The 21,726-nt window shown below is 40.0% G+C and overlaps 1 protein-coding gene across 1 annotated transcript in view; it reads left to right on the forward strand.

The window, feature by feature from the left end:
• The window catches only part of LOC115223767 (monocarboxylate transporter 6-like), a 66,922-nt gene extending 48,065 nt beyond the window's left edge, over window positions 1-18,857 (forward strand). Inside the window, exons 3-5 of the mRNA XM_029794420.2 lie at window positions 8,900-9,043; window positions 11,730-12,530; window positions 16,054-18,857. Of these exons, the coding sequence (XP_029650280.1) occupies window positions 8,900-9,043; window positions 11,730-12,530; window positions 16,054-16,226 (1,118 nt within the window). The 3' untranslated portion in view covers window positions 16,227-18,857. The remainder of the gene's footprint in view (window positions 1-8,899; window positions 9,044-11,729; window positions 12,531-16,053) is intronic.
• The last annotated feature ends 2,869 nt before the right edge of the window (window positions 18,858-21,726 follow it).

Genomic DNA, 21,726 nt, shown 5'->3' on the forward strand with positions numbered 1-21,726 from the left:
TTTGTACTGATGAATCAAGTATGTTATGAACACACAACTGTTGTAAAAAAAGAAAAAAAGCTGTTAGCATATTCATCCTAGAATGTGCCGGAACATTTTAAGAATATATATATGCTAATCATTACGTGTAAATGTGAGTGTGTGTATAATACACGTTATTCATTCTTGTAAAATGACACTCTTCATGCATGTGTGTAGAACTATACACTCACATGTACATGTTAATTTACATTCATCTGTGCATACATAAATATAAGCTTATGTATGTGTGTGTATATAAGGACATGTGTGTGTGTGTGTATAAGGACATGTGTGTATGAATACAGTGTTTTCATTATTTCTTTGTTAATAAGCAAAGCAGAAACTTCATAAATGGCAGAATTAACAGATCGCATCCTTCTACCCAGGGTCATGATGTTTCAGTGTAGAGAGAGAGCACAGTGCGTTTTATCTATAGAGAACAATGTTTCTATGTATGTAGAATACTGTGTTTCTGTTTAGAATACACTGTACTCCATTTGCATAAACAGGGTATTCTACACACAGAAGCAATGTTTCACCAGTTTTGTTGAGTTTTGAGACTGACTTTGTAGAAGTTACCTAATTTTTTCATTTAAGATAATCTCTGTATAAGATGAACAGTGTTTACAGAAAAGACTTTTATATGCAATATAATACAGTATATCTTCTATTATTATTATTATTATTCTCTTTCATTAACCTTTAGCACACTGTAGGTGCATCATATCACAATGTGAGTTTTCTCCCCTGTAGTAACAGGACAGTGGCAGAGTAAAACAATTCTAGAGAAAATACAGTGTACTAAGGGTTAAGAAAGTCTGTCAGAGTCAACCCACCAATTCCACAACTATTACAGCTCCAACATTACAACAATTGACACAACCAACACCATAACTACCACCGCCTTCAAACACTCTAACATTTTTACAACAATAAACTCCACTATGACACTGAACACAACAACAACTGCAACTATATTTCTCTTCTGTTTTATCTTCTCACCTGCACTCTAACTCAAACCTCATTTATTTGCTATTTATTTATTGCTATACCTAAACTTCAAATTATGACCTCTCCTTCTTCCCATCTCTCGAGCCATTTATCTATGTACCTACCTTTATAGCTATCCTCTTTTCATCACTCTGTCTGTCTGTCTATCTCTCTTTCTCATAATTTGCACAGTTACTCTGTAACTCCAAATTTTCCCTGTCTTCCTTCCAACACGATACATATCTATTTTTCTATGTACCCTGTTTCTCTCGGACCCTAACTTCTTTCTCTCTCTTTTCCTTTGACCCTTTCACATCTATATACACTGTTACACTAGCAAACCAAAATCACTCTCTTTACTTCTCTGTCTGTCTGTCTGTCTCTCTCTATATATATATATATATTACTCTCTCTCCCTCCTCTCTTTCTCTGTTACTTCTCTCTCTCCCACTCTCCCTCCTCTCTTCTCTTCCCCCATCTACTTCCCAATCTCCCTTTTTTTCTTTCTCTTCTCTCTTCCCCCTCTCTCTATTCACTTTCTCTCTCTCCACCTACTCTCCAATCTCTCTTCTCTTTCTCTACTCTCCCCATCTCCCTTTTCTCTCTCCTCCCTCTCCATTCGTTCTCCCTCCCCCTGCCTACTTCCCAATCTCCCTTCTCTTTCTCTACTCTCTCCCCCTTTTCTCTCTTCCCCCCTGCCTACTCCCCAATCTATCTTTTCTTTCTCTCTCTTACCCGTGTCTCTCTCCTCCATCACTCTCCCTTCTCTCTCCTCCATCGCTCTCCCTTCCCCCCTCATCACTCTAACTCTCTCCCCCACCTCCCTCCCTCCCCCTCATCCTCCACAAAACAAACTACAACAACAAAAGCCATTGTGTAAGGCGTGAGCCGTTGTCTTAAACACTGCCCAACAGATGGCAGTGTGTGATATTGTTTCTGATTGGCAGGTTATTCTGTCAAGTTTAGAGCCCCCACAAGTGAGTGTGTGTGTGGCAAGTCGCAGTAGAGGGACATAACCGAGGAGTTTAAACAACACACTCCAGGTACGTATTTAAATATATGTGTATATATATATGTGTATATACATTCATACATATATATACACACACATATATTCTCACCACTTGTTAATCCTACCCCCACCTTTTCTATGCTTTAACTGTGTTTTTTTTACCTCTTTTACTTCTAAAAAAAATTAACAAAATATTAATTGTTATAATCAACAATAATTTTTTTTTTTTTTTAATGGCCATAAGGACCCAAGATGGAAAGGGCCGGAACTAAGTCAAGTGACAAAAGAAAAACTTCAAACAAAAAAATGGTGTGGTGGGATGTGGGGTTTATATCGGGTGAAAGGATGGAGATTGAGCAGACACATTAAAATAAGGGGGCAAAAATAATAATAGTAGTACTAATAATGCTGCTGTCTTTATTTACCTCTAAGGGTTCACAAAATTAAAAACATTGGGGACAGTACAGGACAGGACAGTACAATGTGGGGTCACATAAATAATAATAATAATCCTTTCTACTAAAGGTACAAGGCCTGAAATTTGGTGGGAGAGGACTAGTTGATTACATTGACCCCAGTGCTACACTGGTACTCAATTTAGTGACCCCAAAAGGACGAAGGGCAAAGTCGACCTTGGTGGGATTTGAACACAGAACATAAAGACGGATGAAATGCCACTAAGCATTTTGTCCATCGTGCTAACGATTCTGCCAGCTCACCAACTTCACAATAATAATAATAATAATCCTTTCTACTGTAGGCACAAGACCCAAAATTTAGCAGGAGGGGACTAGTTGATTACATCGACCTCCCCAGTACTCCACTGGTACTTATTTTATTGGCCCCAACAGGATGAAAGGCAAAGTAGACCCCAGCAGCATTTGAACTTAGAGCCTGAAGACAGATGAAATATTGCTAAGCATTTCACTTGGTGTGCTAACGATTCTGCCAGCTCACTGCCTTAATAATAATAATAATAATCCTTTCTACTATAGGCACAAGGCCTGGAATTTTGGGGGAGGGGGATAGTCGATTACATCAACCCTAGTGTTTCAGTGGTACTTAATTTATCAACCCCGAAAGGATGAAAGGAAATGTCAGCCGTGGCAGAATTTGAATTCAGAACATAGCGGCTGATGAAATACCGCTAAGCATTTCACCCAGCGTGCTAACAGTTCTGCTAGCTTGCTGCCTTAATAATCATCATCATTTAATGTCCGCTTTCCAAGCTAGCATGGGTTGGACGATTTGACTGAGGTCTGGCGAACCAGACCCCAATCTGATCTGGCAGAGTTTCTACAGCTGGATGCCCTTCCTAATGCCAACTACTCCAAGAGTGTAAATGATAATGGTAAATGCTGAAGTCCAGGCAGTAAAACTCTTTGGGGAAACCAAATCTGAAGAACAATGGCAGATGCTAAAATGATGGTGGTAAATTTTCGGAGAAGTGACTGTGTGAAATAGAGCCATATTCTCTTCTGGTAGTAACTGTTTGACCCTTTATTCACATCGTTTCCACTTAACGATGCCATTGGGAAAGACGTATAAGTCACAGCCTTCTATTCTCTCACTTAAAACCATCAGCCTTCCATCTTTTTTTCTTCTCTCTTTTTCTTATTTTCAACTTTAAAAAAAACAAAAAAAAAAACTGGTTCACCAGAATTGAAACTCTTTCTCTTTCTTTCTGATTACTGAAGTTTAACTGGTTGAACACAATCTCGCTTTCATTAGATTAATTATCTCTCGATCTCATCATGTATCTATCCCATTTTTTAAAAAAAGCATTGAATTAAAATCGACAGTGTATTTCTCTTGAAATACAGTCTTCGTTTCAATTAATTTTTTGACTAACGACAAATTTAGTAAAATATCTTTGTCGTTATTAAGCTCGTTTTTGGAACACAAATTAGCCTGAAATTTTGATGGAAGGTTTTGATTTAGAAAACTTTAAAACAAGAAGCTTGTCTCATGGAACCAAAGGGTGGTCTCGGGTTGGTTGGTATTAAAAGGGTTAAAATTTTTTTTTTTTTAAATAAAATGGTATCAAACAGTTGGGGGGGGGGGTCATAATATTCAATATTTTATGATTCATTAACTCTACCTCATTTAACTTAATTGGTGCTGTGGGTTTTTCCTTTGGGTTTTTCCTGGATATATCTCATTTTGTCTTATTGGTTGTAATTTTTAAAAAAATTATTGTTAGTTTCATCCCCTCCTTTACCTCCAATTATTAATTTTTTTAAAAGTCAATTTGTTCAATTTTCTTTACCTTTTTTTAATACTTTTTTCTTTTCTTCCGATATTATTTCATTTAAAATTAATTATTCCACAAACATTATCATCTAAGATTAAAAAAAGAAAAATCATTAATTTTATTTTCAAGAATTGATAGAAATTTGATTTGAAGGAATAAATTGAATATTGAACAGTGATCTTTAATTTGGTTAGGGAAGAAGGGTGAGGCTTGAAATTTTGGAAACTGGGATGGAGCAACAAAGGGTGGGGTGGAGAATAGGGCCAAAGAGGGAGGTGAGAAAGAATGATGCCTTGAAAACATGGAGGGAGGGAAGATTTTATTATCAAATCCTGCAAAATGGCCCAGGAATCAGCCCATCTATCAGTGCACAAAAATGGAAAATTCCAAATATTGAAGTCTGGATTGCCAATCGGCTCAAACCCAATCCGTCTTCATCCTAACTAAACCCCACCCAAACAACTTCCATTTTGATTCTGAGGTGAAGGCCACTGATTTTTTTTCAAAGATTTTACCACCATTTGTGTGGACTGTTCAGGTTGAAGAAAAGGTGGTGTTACCATTTCTTCCATGATTCCCTTAGCGCCATGTAAAGGATGTATTTTCCTCTGGCTACTGCAAATCAGTGTCTATGTACCACAATGCCAATATTGTATATGGCTATAATTCTATAGTATATAAACTTGGCTGTTGATGGTCTCTGTTGATCTCTTTAGACATCTCTATTCTGCTTTGAAGAGTGTGCCTCCAGAAAGTTAAACGTTTCATCCAACAATGCAACGCTGGAAATAATGATGGGTGACTTTAACCTTTCTCTTTGTGGATTGGTTTTTGAATATCCCGAAACCAAGAGTTTGCATTTCAACCCCAAACGAAGTAGTACTAGATACACTTTTTAAGTTTATAAATGCTTTTTTTGTTCCTGTCCCAATCGTACTTGAGCCAACGAGGCGCGACAAAAATGTCTTGAACCTCAAGTTTAGCAATCACACCATCACAGTTCATAATATCAGAATCAAAAAAAAAAACCCATGACATGATACCTTGTAGTGCTGTATTTGAGATCCTAAGATTAGACCAAAATCACTGACCCCGGTGCACCAATTTGACAACATGGACCTTAAAGGAACTGGAGTGCAATCACATGACCAATCCTTCAATCTCACTTCCTCCGATGTCAAAGTGACTTGGCAGTTATTTGAGGACACACTGTCCCTTGTATATGCGCTAACCCTAACCCTGACATGATCCACCAACCATAATAGATGCAGGCTCCCAAGTGAGAGAAAAATCCATTGCAAAAATAAAGAGAATCCACGCAAAAAAGAAAAAATTGCTTAAAATACTTCCAACAGCAGCAGCATCCCCTCCCAAGAGTATTAAGTAAGCTGAAGTCAAAAAATAGAACACCTTCTGTTCTACAGGAGCCCTTTCATTAATAACCAAAAGGATACTGAGGGAGACTAGACCCCAACTACCCCTGATCAGTAAACACATCTTTCAAAATTATAGTGATGTCATCTTGGAGATCTCCAGCATGCATGCGCAGGGCTGTAATCTTCTGGAAGGCCTGCCAAAATTATAGTGATGTCATCTTGGAGATCTCCAGCATGCATGCGCAGAGCTGTAATCTTCTGGAAGGCCTGCCAAAATTATAGTGATGTCATCTTGGAGATCTCCAGCACGCATGCGCAGGGCTGTAATCTTCTGGAAGGCCTGCCAGAAGTTCCCTCATGTGCATACGCAGAAAACTAGCAGCAGTGAAATTCTCTTGTATCTCTCTCTTTGACGCTAGCAGCTGAACGATACAGACGTGTCTGCATCAGCTCTCTCGAGCTGCTGTCTCGTGGCGCATCCCCGCTATGCTTGAACAGGCAGGATTGACTCACTCCACTAGACTACTGCCGATAAGCTCCTAGGTTGCCGATTCGCCCAGAGGAAGGAAATGTTTATATTGCGAATCAAAGAATAAGTATTTATACTGTTGAAGTTAACGGAAAATCTTGACTCTTTCATCATCAACATCATCATCATCATCGTTTAACGTCCGCTTTCCATGCTGGCATGGGTTGGACGGTTCAACTGGGGTCTGGGAAACCCGAAGGCTGCACCAGGCCCAGTCAGATCTGGCAGTGTTTCTACAGCTGGATGCCCTTCCTAACGCCAACCACTCCGAGAGTGTAGTGGGTGATTTTATGTGCCACCGACACAGGTGCCAGACGAGGCTGGCGAACAGCCATGCTCGGATGGTGTTTTTTACGTGCCACCGGCACTGGTACCACAAAGCTACAAATTCCATTAATGTTCATCGAGTTTGCTTTTGATTTTGTCCAGAGACTCTTTCTTCAATTAATATTTGATGTAAAGGATGCGAGCAGCACCCATCCATATATGTTATATATCTTGACTTCAGTAAAGGTTTCCACACTCTCAACCACAAATTATGCTGATATTATCCAAAATCAGTCTGTGGTAAGTCACTGCTGTGGATTAATTCTTTTCTGGCAAACAGAACCCAAAGTTATGATCAATGGAATTTACTGAAAATCTGCAAAATGTCAATAGTGGTGACCCCCAGGGTTCTGTGTTAGGCCATCTTTTGTTTATTATTTACATAAGTGACATAGTAAATGTCATCAAATATAGTGAAATAAAAATCTTTGCAGATAACTGTAAACTGCAGAAAGTCATGAAGGGAGTGAGTGACCAAACGGAACTCTAGTGTGATCCAAATGCTGCAATTCAAAGAGCAAAACAATAAATAAATAAAATAAACCTGAACAAAAACAGAAAAAAAAACATGCTGTTAAATAGAGAAAGGTTTGAGTTAATCCATTTTGGAAAAGAGATAATCAAGCATATTCTCTTCCCTTGGATAACATCAGATAATATCAAGACTCGAGTGTAGATAACAACCCAGGTTAGAGTACTCGCATCTACTATAAAGTTGATATGTATTTCTTTACTGCCCACAAGGGGCTAAACATAGAGGGGACAAACAAGGACAGACAAAGGGATTAAGTCGATTACATTGACCCCAGTGGGAAACTGGTACTTTATTTATCGACCCCAAAAGGATGAAAGGCAAAGTTGACCTCGGTGGAATTTGAACTCAGAACATAACGACAGACGAAATACGGCTACGCATTTCACCCGGCGTGCTAACATTTCTGCCAGCTCGCCGCCAACTATAAAGTTGATATGATCCACAGAATGTTCCTATTGATCCTTAGAGCTATCCAGTCCGGAGATCCTTCTCTTCTCTACATTTGCCAGGCATTACCTTGCATACTGTTGTCTCCTTTCACAAAACATAATGAGAATTGATACACCTCGGAGGCTAATTACATTTAAAAAATGACGAATGACATGTCAGGCCTCAACTATTGGAATCCCCTTAAAAAGCTCAAATTTCTTTTTTATCCAGCGCTACCATGAGCACTACATCATTTGCGAAAAAAAAAATATTCCCTATCAATACAGCTGAAACAATGTCAATATCAATTTCCAAGTCACCCAAGGTTTGGCCCCAGAGCCATACATGCCCCCAGTGAAAATTGAGCTCAAATCATATAACATTGCAATAAAGCTGCTTTTTTTCTTTTTTCGCTTCAACTGCTCCTGTTGTATTCAATGTTATTCTGAAAGAAATCAATGAAGGAAAAGAATCAAACAGAACTTGGACAGATTCCCCCAAGAACTACCAGACAAACCAAGCAACAACTCCTTACCCGAGTGGGTTGTGGTGGTTTAAAACATGACGAAAAAAAACAACTCCAAGTTAAATATGGACTGGGCCAATAAAGGAATTATGGCCAAAACCTTTCTAAGCAATGATTTTATATATGTGTATATATATATATATATATATATATAATATCATGTGTCTGAGTGTATATATATATGTGCGTGTATGTGTACATATATACATATGTGTGCGTGTATGAATGTATGTGATGGTGCTTAGCCTGGTGGTTAAAGGCGTTCAGTCCACAAGCATAGTGGCACGGTTTCAACTCCTTGACCAGGCATCACCATTGTGCTCTTGAGCAAGCCACTTCATTTTGGATTACTCCAGTTTCCTTAGCTGTAAATGAGTACCAGCTGTGTACCAGGGCAGCCCTTTCTCTCTCCTTTAACATGTCACATGCTGAATGTGGAATGTCAAAGGATGACGGCATTCAAGAAGGTGCCTCTGTCTGCCTTGTAACTCCACTGGCACCTTAAACAATTGACAGAAGCATGGTACATGTCACCAACCGGTTCTCATTTGCAAGTGACAGCTCATAGCATAATATATATTGTGTATATATGTATATATATATATATATATATATTATGTAAGCATTTATTATTTCAACTCCTTATGAAAGGAGCTTTTTTACTGGACTTGAATTTAAAAAAAGAAGATCTTTTTGTAGATTAAGAAATCTTAATGAAAATTCTAATTCTTTTAGAGTTTTTTTTTTTTTTTTTTTTTCTCTTTTAATTTTTTAAAAAATCTTTGCAGAAATATTTTAACAGAATTCTTCATTTTCATAGTTTCTAACAGTTTCTCTTTTTTCTTCCTTTTTTTTCTTCTTCCTTCAAACATTGTTTACCATTCCTGGTGTCTGGTATAGGAATCCTAACTGGTCTCCTCATCAACCGATTTCCATGTGGGTTAATTATCGTCTTTGGTTCCCTCATGATGTCCAGTGGAATCATTGCCAGTTCCTTTGCCTCCAACATCATCTCCCTTATTGTCACTCTGGGCATCTTTTCTGGTAAGTAACAATTTCTTCTTTTCTTCGATATTTTTTTTTCTCTCGCATGCTCTTTCTCTTCCTCTGTCATATTCCCCCTCTTTCTCCCCCCCCCATTCCTCTCTCTCTCTCTTTCCCCATCCCCTCATTCCTTTCTTTCATTCTCCTTTCCGCATTCCCCCTCTCTCTCATTCCTTTTCTCCCTCTATCTCTCCCTCTCTTTCTCATTCCTTTCTCCCTCTCTTTTCCTTTCTTTACCCCATTTCCTCTCTCTTTCTTCTTTCCCCATTCCTTCTCTCTCTCTCATTCCTTTTCTCCCTCTCTCTTTCCCCATTCCCTCTCTCTATCATTCCTTTTCTCCCTCTCTTCCCTCTCTGTCTCTCATTCCTTTTCTCCCTCTTTCTCTCCCTCTCTCTTCCCCATTCCCTCTCTTCCCCCCATTCCCTCTCTGTCTCTCATTCCTTTTCTCCCTCTATCTCTCCCTCTCTTTTTCCCCATTCCCTCTCTCTATCATTCCTTTTCTCCCTCTCTTTTCCTTTCTTTTACCCATTTCTCTCTCCCTCTCTTTCCCTATTCCTTCTCTCTCTCATTCCTTTACTCCCTCCCTCTCTCTCTCTCCCTCATTATTTTATTTTGATGCTATTGTTTTGCATGAGCTGCCCTCGGAAATGAGCCAACCTCCTTAAATACTTAAAACTCCTCAACTGTAACCACCCAACTACATTCGAAATAATATCTTAATAGATATTCTGTGGATCATATCAACTTTATAGTTGGCGGCGAGCTGGCAGAAATGTTAGCATGCCGGGCGAAATGCGTAGCCGTATTTCGTCTGTCGAGCAAAACGACCCTGGGACTTATTCTTTTGTAAGCCCAGTACTTATTCTATCGGTCTCTTTTGCCGAACTGCTAAGTGACGGGGACGTAAACACACCAGCATCGGTTGTCAAGCAATGCTAGAGGGACAAACATATACACACACATACATATATATATATATATATATATACATACGACAGGCTTCTTTCAGTTTCCATCTACCAAATCCACTCACAAGGCTTTGGTCGGCCCAGGGCTATAGCAGAAGACACTTGCCCAAGATGCCATGCAGTGGGACTGAACCCGGAACCATGTGGTTGGTTAGCAAGCTACTTACCACATAGCCACTCCTGCGCCTATACGTAATACCAAAAATAATCTCCACTGTCTTGCATCGTTAAAAAGTTTCCATTACACTCTTGGAGCGGTTGGCATTAGGAAGGGCATCCAGCTGTAGAAACCAGGCCAAATCAGACTGGACCTTGGTGCAGCTCTCTGGCTTACTGGTTCCAGTCAAACCTATTTCTTTATTACCCACAAGGGGCCAAACATAGAGGGGACAAAGAAGGACAGACATAGGTATTAAATCGATTACATCGACCCCAGTGTGTAACTTGTACTTAATTTATAGACCCTGAAAGGATGAAAGGCAAAGTCGACCTCGGCGGAATTTGAACTCAGAACGTAACGGCAGACGAAATACCTATTTCTTTATTAACCACAAGGGGCCAAACATAGAGGGGACAAACAAAGACAGACATAGGTATTAAGTTGATTACATCGACCCCAGTGCGTAACTGGTACTTACTTTATCGACCCCGAAAGGATGAAAGGCAAAGTCGACCTTGGCAGAATTTGAACTCGCAATGTAACGACAGACGAAATACAGCTACGCATTTCGCCCGGCGTGCTAACGATTCTGCCAGCTCACCGTCCTGGTTCCAGTCAAACCATCTAACCCATGTAAAGTATAATAGCCATCTCAATATGGCTAACCACAAAGGGGGAGGGGTTACTGTAGCTTTTAGACCCAGGAGATCATCGTCTCCAGCTGGCTTTAGACACACTATCTGTGCCCTTATGGTATATGCAAGGCGGCGAGCTGGCAGAAACGTTAGCACGCCGGGCGAAATGCTTAGCAGTATTTCGTCTGCCGCTACGTTCTGAGTTCAAATTCCGCCGAGGTCGACTTTGCCTTTCATCCTTTTGGGGGTCGATAAATTAAGTACCAGTTACGCACTGGGGTCGATGTAATCGACTTAATACCTATGTCTGTCCTTGTTTGTCCCCTCTATGTTTAGCCCCTTGTGGACAATAAAGAAATAGGTATTTGCAAAAGGAGGCCATCCCTTTCTCGTAAGCGCTAAGTGATACGCACCGGACTGCAGTTTCGAGGTTGTTGCCTCTTATCAACGGGCGGTAATCACCGGATCACGATGAAAGAGAAAACCTGTATGCAAATATATGTGTTTTTCTAGTAACTTCCGTCACTGATTTCGAAAAACTGTCTGCAAGCATTATTAAATCTAACCCATGCCAGCATGGAAAGCAGATTATGATGATGATGACACGTAAAATGCACCAATCCGACCGTGGCCGATGCCAGCCTCGCCTGGCACCAGTGCAGGTGGCACGTAAAAAGCACCCACTACACTCACGGAGTGGTTGGCGTTAGGAAGGGCATCCAGCTGTAGAAACTCTGCCAGATAAGACCGAAGCCTGGTGCAGCCTTCTGGCTACCCAGATCCCCGTCGAACCGTCCAACCCATGCTAGCATGGAGAACGGACGTTAAACGATGATGATGATGATGATGATCACAACAAATTTCTTGCAAATATGAATTCTAATCTAATGTATGTCTTTTACTTTCTCTAATCTTTGAAACAGGAATTGGCGGCAGTTTTATCTTCATTTCTTCGTTCATTGGAACTGGATTGTATTTCGGTCAGAGAGGCTCGTATGCCATTGCCATTGTATCTGTGTCCGTCCCGCTGGGATTTCTACTCTACCCACTTCTCGCAACAGTCCTCATCTCAGAATTCACTTGGCGTGGTGCCATGCTAATCCTTGGTGCCATTTCTTTGAACAGTGTACCTTTTGGAATTATCATTTGGCGGGCAAAACTGAGACTCAAAAGTGAAGAAACTGTTTTGGATGTTAAAGCAAGCTCCATTGATAATTTCGGCAGCGTCCTCTCCATCCACAAGAATGATATCACCATGAAGTTATGTAAAGACATTTTCGCAGATAAGAAATTTTGGGTGTTCCTACTCGGAATCACCTTGTTATTTTCTCTGGTGACTCTAATCTTCAACCAATTGACCGATTTCTGTATAGAACTTGGCTATAAATCAGTTGCAAGCATGGCTTTGACTTTCTTCAACATCCCATCGTTCTTTGGACGGGTCAGCTGCAGTCTGTTGCTCCGATTTACAAGAATCACTACACCCGTAGTCTTTGCCGTGACCCTCACTCTGTTTGGATTGACAGTGTCCCTGGTGTCAGTTGCATACAATTTCCAAAGCATCATCGCCATAATCACCATAGCAGGTTTCTTCCAAGGACCTGCCACAGGTATCTACACATGTGTAATTATTGAGATTATAGGATTTCAAAGAGCTGCCATGGCTCAAGGTGTAACAGATACCACCTACGGATTAGCAACAATCCTCGTGGGATATATAGCAGGTGAGTGTATAATTTATTTATTTTTTTCTTTTATACTTGTTTCAGTCATTTGACTACGGCCATGCTGGAGCACCGCCTTTAGTCGAGCAAATCGACCCCGGGACTTATTCTTTGTAAGCCCAGTACTTATTCTATCGGTCTCTTTTGCCGAACCGCTAAGTGACGGGGACGTAAACACACCAGCATCGGTTGTCAAGCAATGCTAGGGGGACAAACACAGACTCACAAACACACACACATATATATATATATATATACATATATACGACAGGCTTCTTTCAGTTTCCGTCTACCAAATCCACTCACAAGGCTTTGGTCGGCCCAAGGCTATAGCAGAAGACACTTGCCCAAGATGCCACGCAGTGGGACTGAACCCGGAACCATGTGGTTGGTAAGCAAGCTACTTACCACACAGCCACTCCAGCACCTATTTATTTATTTTTTTTTTTTTTTTTCATTGTATTTAGTTTCAGCTCATGTGGCCATGCTGGGACACTCCTTACGCATACTTCACTAAATATGTCTCACATGACAATAGTGCTTGTCAATACTAAACATGCAGCACTACCCTCTCTCCTTTCCCGCACTGGTTCCCCAACTGCATTCCTTTTCCCCTCCTCTTCCACTCCTCCCCACTTCCCCTTCGTCGGAAGATCCTACGGGCCTTCCATTGTCTCTAACTAGATCCCACCACCCTCCCTATTTTCCCCAACCCACCCTTACCCGCTTTCAAACGTGCCTGCAACCTACTGTTCTGTAGCCCCCTTCCCTCCTCCGCTCCCACCCAACCCAGGTCCTTCCCTGGCTCCTGATTCCAATTCCACCCCTGTCCCATCCATCAACATCACCTTCCTCACTGGATCTAACCAGTACACCCTCTACATCCGGAACTCCTTCTCCTGCACGTCTTCCACCCTTATTTACTGTTTCAGGTGCAATCTTTGCAACCGTCTTCATGTTGGTCAGACAGGCCATCGGCTAGCTGACCGGTTCACAAAACAACTACTGTACATCCACCAACATAGATGGATGGATGGAAGCACTCCGTCGGTTACGACGACGAGGGTTCCGGTTGATCCGAATCAACGAAACGGCCTGCTCGTGAAATTAACGTGTAAGTGGCTGAGCACTCCACAGACACGTGTACCCTTAACGTAGTTCTCAGGGATATTCAGCGTGACACAGAGAGTGACAAGGCTGGCCCTTTGAAATACAGGTACAACAGAAACAGGAAAGAGTACAGCAGGGATCACCACCATCCCCTGCCGGAGCCTCTTGAAGCTTTTAGGTGTTTTCGCTCAATAAACACTCACAACGCCCGGTCTGGGAATCGAAACCGCAATCCTATGACCGCAAGTCCGCTGCCCTAACCACTAGGCCATTGCGCTTCCATACCAACATAGAAACATCCCCGTCACCCATCATTTTTGCTTGGCTGGCCACTTCACCTCACACCTCACTGTTTTTGGCCTTGCTCTACACCAAGGACCCACCAACACCAAGCCTTTGCCTTGAACAGTGCTATGTTTTTACTCTCTGAACTCAAACTCCTTTCAGACTCAACCCTCCCCACTTCCAGTGACATCATACTCTTTCTCTTTTACTCTTTTACTTGTTTCAGTCATTTGACTGCGGCCATGCTGGAGCACCACCTTTAATCGAGCAACTCGACCCGGGACTTATTCTTTGTAAGCCTAGTACTTATTCTATCGGTCTCCTTTGCCGAACCGCTAATTGACGGGGACATAAACACACCAGCATCGGTTGTCAAGCAATACTAGGGGGACAAACACAGACACACACGCATATATATATATATATATATATATATATATATATATACATATATACGACAGGCTTCTTTCAGTTTCCATCTACCAAATCCACTCACAAGGCTTTGGTCAGCCCGAGGCTATAGTAGAAGACACTTGCCCAAGGTGCCACGCAATGGGACTGAACCTGGAACCATGTGGTTGGTAAGCAAGCTACTTACCACTCAGCCACTCCTGCGCCTATGCTCATCTGCAAATTTTTTTTTAAAAAACATTTTTATGATATTTTATTTGTTTTATTTATTTTTAATTTCTATTTTCAAGTTTTCAGTTTCTATCCATCTCAAACATACACCAATATACATAGCATGAACCCCACCCCCACCTAATATACACACACATACACTTTCACTTATCCCTCCAGGAGTGGCTGTGTGGTAAGTAGCTTGTTTACAAACCACATGGTTCCGGGTTCAGTCCCACTGCGTGGCACCTTGGGCAAGTGTCTTCTACTATAGCCTCGGTCCGACCAAAGCCTTGTGAGTGGATTTGGTAGACGGAAACTGAAAGAAGCCCATCGTATATATGTATATATATATATAGGCGCAGGAGTGGCTGTGTGGTAAGTAGCTTGTTTACAAACCACATGGTTCCGGGTTCAGTCCCACTGCGTGGCACCTTGGGCAAGTGTCTTCTACTATAGCCTCGGTCCGACCAAAGCCTTGTGAGTGGATTCGGTAGACGGAAACTGAAAGAAGCCTGTCGTATATATGTATATGTATGTGCGTGTATGTTTGTGTGTCTGTGATTGTCCCCCTAGCATTGCTTCACAACCAATGCTGGTGTGTTTATGTCCCCGTCACTTAGCAGTTTGGCAAAAGAAACCGATAGAATAAGTACGCTCTTCTACAGAAAGATACACAGAGAGAAACAAGGAGAGAAAAAAAATGTGTGTAGTAGCTAACGATCTATCATGGCGTCATATATATATATATATGTATGTGTGGGTATATGTTTGTGTGTCTGTGTTTGTCTCCCCCCCAACACCGCTTGACAACCGATGTCGGTGTGTTTGCATCCCCGTAACTTAGCAGTTCGGCAAAAGAGACCGATAGAATAAGTACTAGGCTTACAAAGAATAAGTCCTGTGGTCGATTTGCCCGACTAAAGGCGGTGCTGCAGCATGGCCGCAGTCAAATGACTGTGCTAAAAGTATTGTGTAAACTCGTTAGTAAATTTGTTGTTTCTTCCTCACTATCAGTTTACACACACACACACGTATGTATATATACACACACACACATGTATGTATACACACACACGTATGTATATATACACATGTATACACACACATGTATACACACGCACATGTATGTATACACACACACACATGTATGTATACACACACACACACACATGTATGTATACACACACACACGTATGTATACACACACATGTATGTATACACACACGTATGTATACACACACATATGTATACACACACATGTATGTATACACACACACACACACGTATGTATACACACACACACGTAGGTATACACACACACGTAGGTATACACACACACGTATGTATACACACACACATATGTATATACACACACACACATATGTATACACACATATGTATGTATACACACACACACACACACACACATGTCTTCATTCCATGTATTATCATTGCGACGATGTCTTCGTCTTAACCTTTCACCTCCCTTTTTTTTTTTTTCCAGGTCTTATTAGCGAAGTGACCAGATCCTACAAGAACGGTTTCCTTCTCTTCGGCATCTTGGCAGCGGCCAGTGGGGTCATTCTGTGTGTTTACTTGCTGGTCAGTAAGTGCCGGAGTGGATCTGACCAGTCGGAATCAACAACAGACACCAACGTCAAACCTGTTCATGTCTAACGGACTTTTATTACCATGACAACAGAAACATTTACAAGACATTTCACTCCCCTCTTCTCCGTCCCCTAACTGACATCATTAATTAATGATCGTTAGCCAGATTGAAAACAAATCCACACTGACTCATTTGGATTCATATATTTTTTTTTTCTTTTTTGTTACTTTATTTGTTGTTGTTTGATATCTATATACACCCATGTATATACACATACTTTATATATTTTTATCACACTTAATAGTAAAAGTCCGTTATTCATCATTAACCATTAACGATAATGGTTATGACGAAGGTTCAATAGAATCAGAAAATACAGTTTTTTTTAGAAATTCTGAGCCAACATCCGGCCAAGATAGACGAGGTCAATGAAATATGAGCCTACTGAGTTTTGAACCTCTGTATCATTGTCTCACCCTACTGAACGTCAGTACTCCAGTATAACCATAGTGTAACAACAGACTAGCAAAACAACAAAATCTATTACCAGTGGCAGCAAATGTGCTTCATTTGTGGCCCGCCTTAGTGGATCACTGATTCCATACTTCTAGATGTGTGTGTGTGTGTATATATGCATTATATGCAACTTGAGCAGGATCAGATTAAAATAGTCATGTGTATATCATATTCAATGCAGATACATTTCATTGTGGCCAGTGTGTGTGTATGTATATATGCATTATATACAACTGATTAAAATAGTCATCTGTATATCATATTCAGTGCAGATACATTTCATTGTGGCCAGTGTGTGTGTATGTATATATGCATTATATACAACTTGAGCAGGATTAGATTAAAATAGTCATGTGTATATCATATTCAATGCAGATACATTTCATTATGGCCAGTGTGTGTGTATGTATATATGCATTATATACAACTTGAGCAGGATTAGATTAAAATAGTCATCTGTATATCATATTCAATGCAGATACATTTCATTGTGGCCAGTGTGTGTGTATGTATATATGCATTATATACAACTTGAGCAGGATTAGATTAAAATAGTCATCTGTATATCATATTCAATGCAGATACATTTCATTGTGGCCAGTGTGTGTGTATGTATATATGCATTATATACAACTTGAGCAGGATTAGATTAAAATAGTCATGTGTATATCATATTCAATGCAGATACATTTCATTGTGGTCAGTGTGTGTGTATGTATATATGCATTCTATGCAACTTGAGCAGGATTAGATTAAAATAGTCATCTGTATATCATATTCAATGCAGATATATTTCATTGTGGCCAGTGTGTGTGTATGTATATATGCATTCTATGCAACTTGAGCAGGATTAGATTAAAATAGTCATCTGTATATCATATTCAATGCAGATATATTTCATTGTGGTCAGTGTGTGTGTATGTATATATGCATTATATACAACTTGAGCCGGATCAGATTAAAATAGTCATCTGTATATCATATTCAATGCAGATACATTTCATTGTGGCCAGTGTGTGTGTATGTATATATGCATTCTATGCAACTTCAGCAGGATTAGATTAAAATAGTCATCTGTATATCATATTCAATGCAGATACATCTTGGAGCTAATCAACAGCAGCTTTTTCGTCCTATATTTATGGACTGCCATATTAGCTTGGCAATAACTATTAATATCCAGCACCGCTGCCTTAGTCTCCTTTACAGAGACTTAGAAATAATAATATTTCTATATATATATGTATATATAATGTGTACAGAGAGAGAGTTTACGTGATTGACCAGACTATTAGATGTTGTTACACATCACTGGTCACAATGCACTTTTCATCATTTTAGCTTTCGAATGATGCCACCTTGCTGGCTAGACAAGCAGGCCAACATTCCCCCCTCATTGGAAGGTTAGTCCATTTCAGATAAGTAGACTCAAGTAACGTGAAATGAAGTCTCTTGCTCAAGAGCATAATGTACAGCCAGTTGATCAATCAAATCCAAGTCCTAGCAACCATGAACGCAACACCCTAACCATTAGGCCATATATCTTTGTGTGTGTATGTCTGTCTTCATCTTTTGCCCTCCATTCTTCCCAAGTGCTAACAGCCACCAAACCCATTGAAATAGTTCACCACAAAGTGTGTTGTACCTGTCTAAGTATAGGACCCTATCTTACAACACCTGGTGAAAATCATCCATCTTCACCAGCAAAACACTCAGTTACTCACAATGACAATACCTGAAATTTAACTTTCTCTTTCACTCACCAGATTATAACGACCATGCCTTTTTAAGTTCCTTGCCAAGGTCTGTTAACCTTACAACTTAGCATTCCTCGTCTGAAATACCTTGGGATGTAGTGAGTGCTCCAGGCAATAATGACTACCAATCACATTTTCAAACAGCTCAAGCCATCCCCCTCTCAGTTGATATGTATGAAAACACACTGTGTACTCCAGCCTAACAATTCGCAGGGCCTTTTCAAATACTACCACATCCCATACTTCCTTCACTGACCTTTAGACTTTGCCTACATGTAGGTATAGTCAGTTGGTTAAGGAGTTTCAGGTTCAATCCCACCTTATGACACTTTTGGCAAATGTCTTCTAATTTAGCCCCAGGCCAACCAATGCCCTGTGAATGAATTTGGTAGGTGGAAACTGGATGGAAGCCCATCACATATGGCGGTGAGCCGGCAGAAACGTTAGCACGCCAGGCGAAATGCGTAGCCATATTTCGTCTGCCGCTACGTTCCAAGTTCAAATTCCGCCGAGGTCGACTTTGCCTTTCATCCTTTCGGGGTCGATAAATTAAGTACCAGTTAGGCACTGGGGTCGATGTAATCTACTTAATCCCTTTGTCTGTCCTTGTTTGTCCCTTCTGTGTTTAGCCCCTTGTGGGTAGTAAAGAAATATATGTGTGTGTGTGTGTATTTTTGTGTATGTCCATTCCCCACTGCTTGATAACTAGTGTTTGTTTATGTCCCCGTAACTTAGCAGACTGGCAAAAGAGACCAACAGAATATGTACCAGATTTTAAAGTAAGTATTGGGGATCGATTTGCATGACTAAAACCTTTTTAAGGCAGTGTCCCCAGCATGGCTGCAGTCCAATGACTGAAACAAGCAAAAGCTAAAAGAGAAACTGGGTTAATGTAAGTCGAATACTCCACTCTTCTTCATCCTTGAATTTGTTTCAGGAATGTAAAATACAAGAGGAACTGGGACCAGTCAGGGGTTTGGGTTGATCAGCTATTTCAGGCCATACTCCAATGTTACAAAAAAAAAAAGGGATTCTTGCATATGACTTTCTCTCTCTCTCTCTCTCTAGTGACAAATGTTTGGGGCAGGAGTTGGTTCAGTGTCTTGCTGCCCAATAATTGGTGTCTACTGATTCACCACCATCACAACGATATTAATCACTACCTCCAACATGAAACTCCTACTAATCAACAATATTACCTCAACAGAAGCAGAACAGACTCCAATTACAACTGTTACCTCTACTATATCAGTAACCTCTACCACCACCACCACCATCATCATCATCATTATCATCAATATCACCATCATATCACAACTTCAAATCACCATCGCCACAATCGTCACTATCTCACATCCACCTCCACCGCCAACAACAACTTCTACCAATGAAGAGACTGCTATGAGGTTACAAGATCTGCTAGAAATAACAGTGCATGTATTTAACATTATCGACCACGCATACTTAACGTACACGCTCAGTGTATTTGCCGATAGGCTGCGATTTGGCGTGGTGAACAATTACTTGGATCTTTTCGGTTTGAATGGCAGTTTTTTCTAGTGGTGTCATATGAAATTGTCACCCATAATTATGACCCTAGTATCGATCTATTGCATTTCAATCAGTTTTAGGGTTAGGGGTGGGTGAAGGGTATCTTTTTTTCTTCACAAATGTAAATAAACCCAATCTGTTTCTTAAACGAGGGACATATTCATACGGCACAGAATGTTTTCACCTAAATAGACGTCATTGATTGGTTGAAATTGCAGAAATTGAAGAAAAAAATCAAAAGCAATTATCTTACAAACTATAGAATTTTCTCAATAAAGCCAAGAGAAAAAGATGTTTTATAAACACATTCTACCAGTATACGAAGTTTAAAAGTGTTTAGTTATAATATAATATAATGAAATTATTGTATACAGTGCTCAGGTGCACCACAACTTATCAGAAAGTGCATATAAAGTACATGCAGTAATGTAGAAATGTCTAGAAAGCGAACAATGTATGAGTCGGATACATGCTTGTATGTGCATGGAGGGGAGAAAATCAAGTGTAGTGTTTGTGGAAATTATTTAAAAAAAACTGCCGTTCAAACCGAAACGATCCCATTATTCTCCCAAAATGCCTGGAGTAATTTGAGAGCGTAATTTCTACCGTGCCAATTCGCAGCCTACAGGCAAATACAACAGAGTAGGTGCGTTAAGTGTCGTCAATAACGTTTATTATGCTGGAACTGCTTATAATTCGTATTTGAGTACATGTATTAGTCTGTAAGAATACCTTGGGATAAGATTGAATTTACTGAGTCTAATAGTAATGAAGTGAAAGAAAATTTGAGGGTTATGAGAGGGCTAAGTGTTAGAAAAAGAAAGGAGGCGATGAAAGAGAGAGAAAATAAAGAAAATGACTCCTTAATCGATCGAGTTATTCATTATTATTTTATTTATTTATTTATTTTCTTCTTTTATTTTAAATCTAATTACTGGTGGTGTCCCAGCATGGCCACGGCCTACAGACTGCATTACATTAAAGAATAATTTCAGTTCTGATAATGACGGTGTATATGATTATCTCCCTTATAAACTTGATCTTGCAAGAGTGATGTCCCTTTACTTAAAGGGAGACAACCTAATGAGATAGACTGAGTGTGTGTGTGCGCGCGCGCGAGAGAGACGAACCGTCACTCGCGCGCGAAGTTCTGGCTTCAGTTGGCCAAAATTATAAATGAATATTCTACTGTATAATATTAAGGACATTTTTCTGTCGTCCACTTTTATCATTAACGTACGTGTTTGTGTATGAATGTGTGTGTATGTATATATATATATACTTTATTTAAAGCAGCAGAAAATTCAACAAAATCTGTTACTCTGAGTTTCTCATTGCCGTTCATCAGACAGTTTTTGCTGATGAACGGCAACGAGAAACTCAGAGTAACAGGTTTTGTTGAATTTTCTGCTGCTTTAAATAAAGCATATTACTCTACCACTGGTATTTGAATACTCTTTTTTTTTTCCCACCTTGTTTCACATTTATGTGTTTACTCCGGTATATATATATATATATGTGTGTGTGTGTATATATACGATGGAAAATATACCTGCCTGGTACCTGTAATGTCCAAGCAAAGCGATGTACATACTGAAGGGGAAATAGAAAGACAAGCATCTGAGACAGAATTTTTCAGAAAAAAAAAAAAAAATTGATAAACTAATGATAATCAATAAATATTGTTAAAGAGTATAAACAAATTTTGCAAGTCGGTTTTTAAATAAAATCTTTAAAAATA

This window comes from Octopus sinensis, linkage group LG24 (assembly GCF_006345805.1).
Source record: "Octopus sinensis linkage group LG24, ASM634580v1, whole genome shotgun sequence".
Lineage (NCBI taxonomy): Eukaryota > Metazoa > Mollusca > Cephalopoda > Octopoda > Octopodidae > Octopus > Octopus sinensis.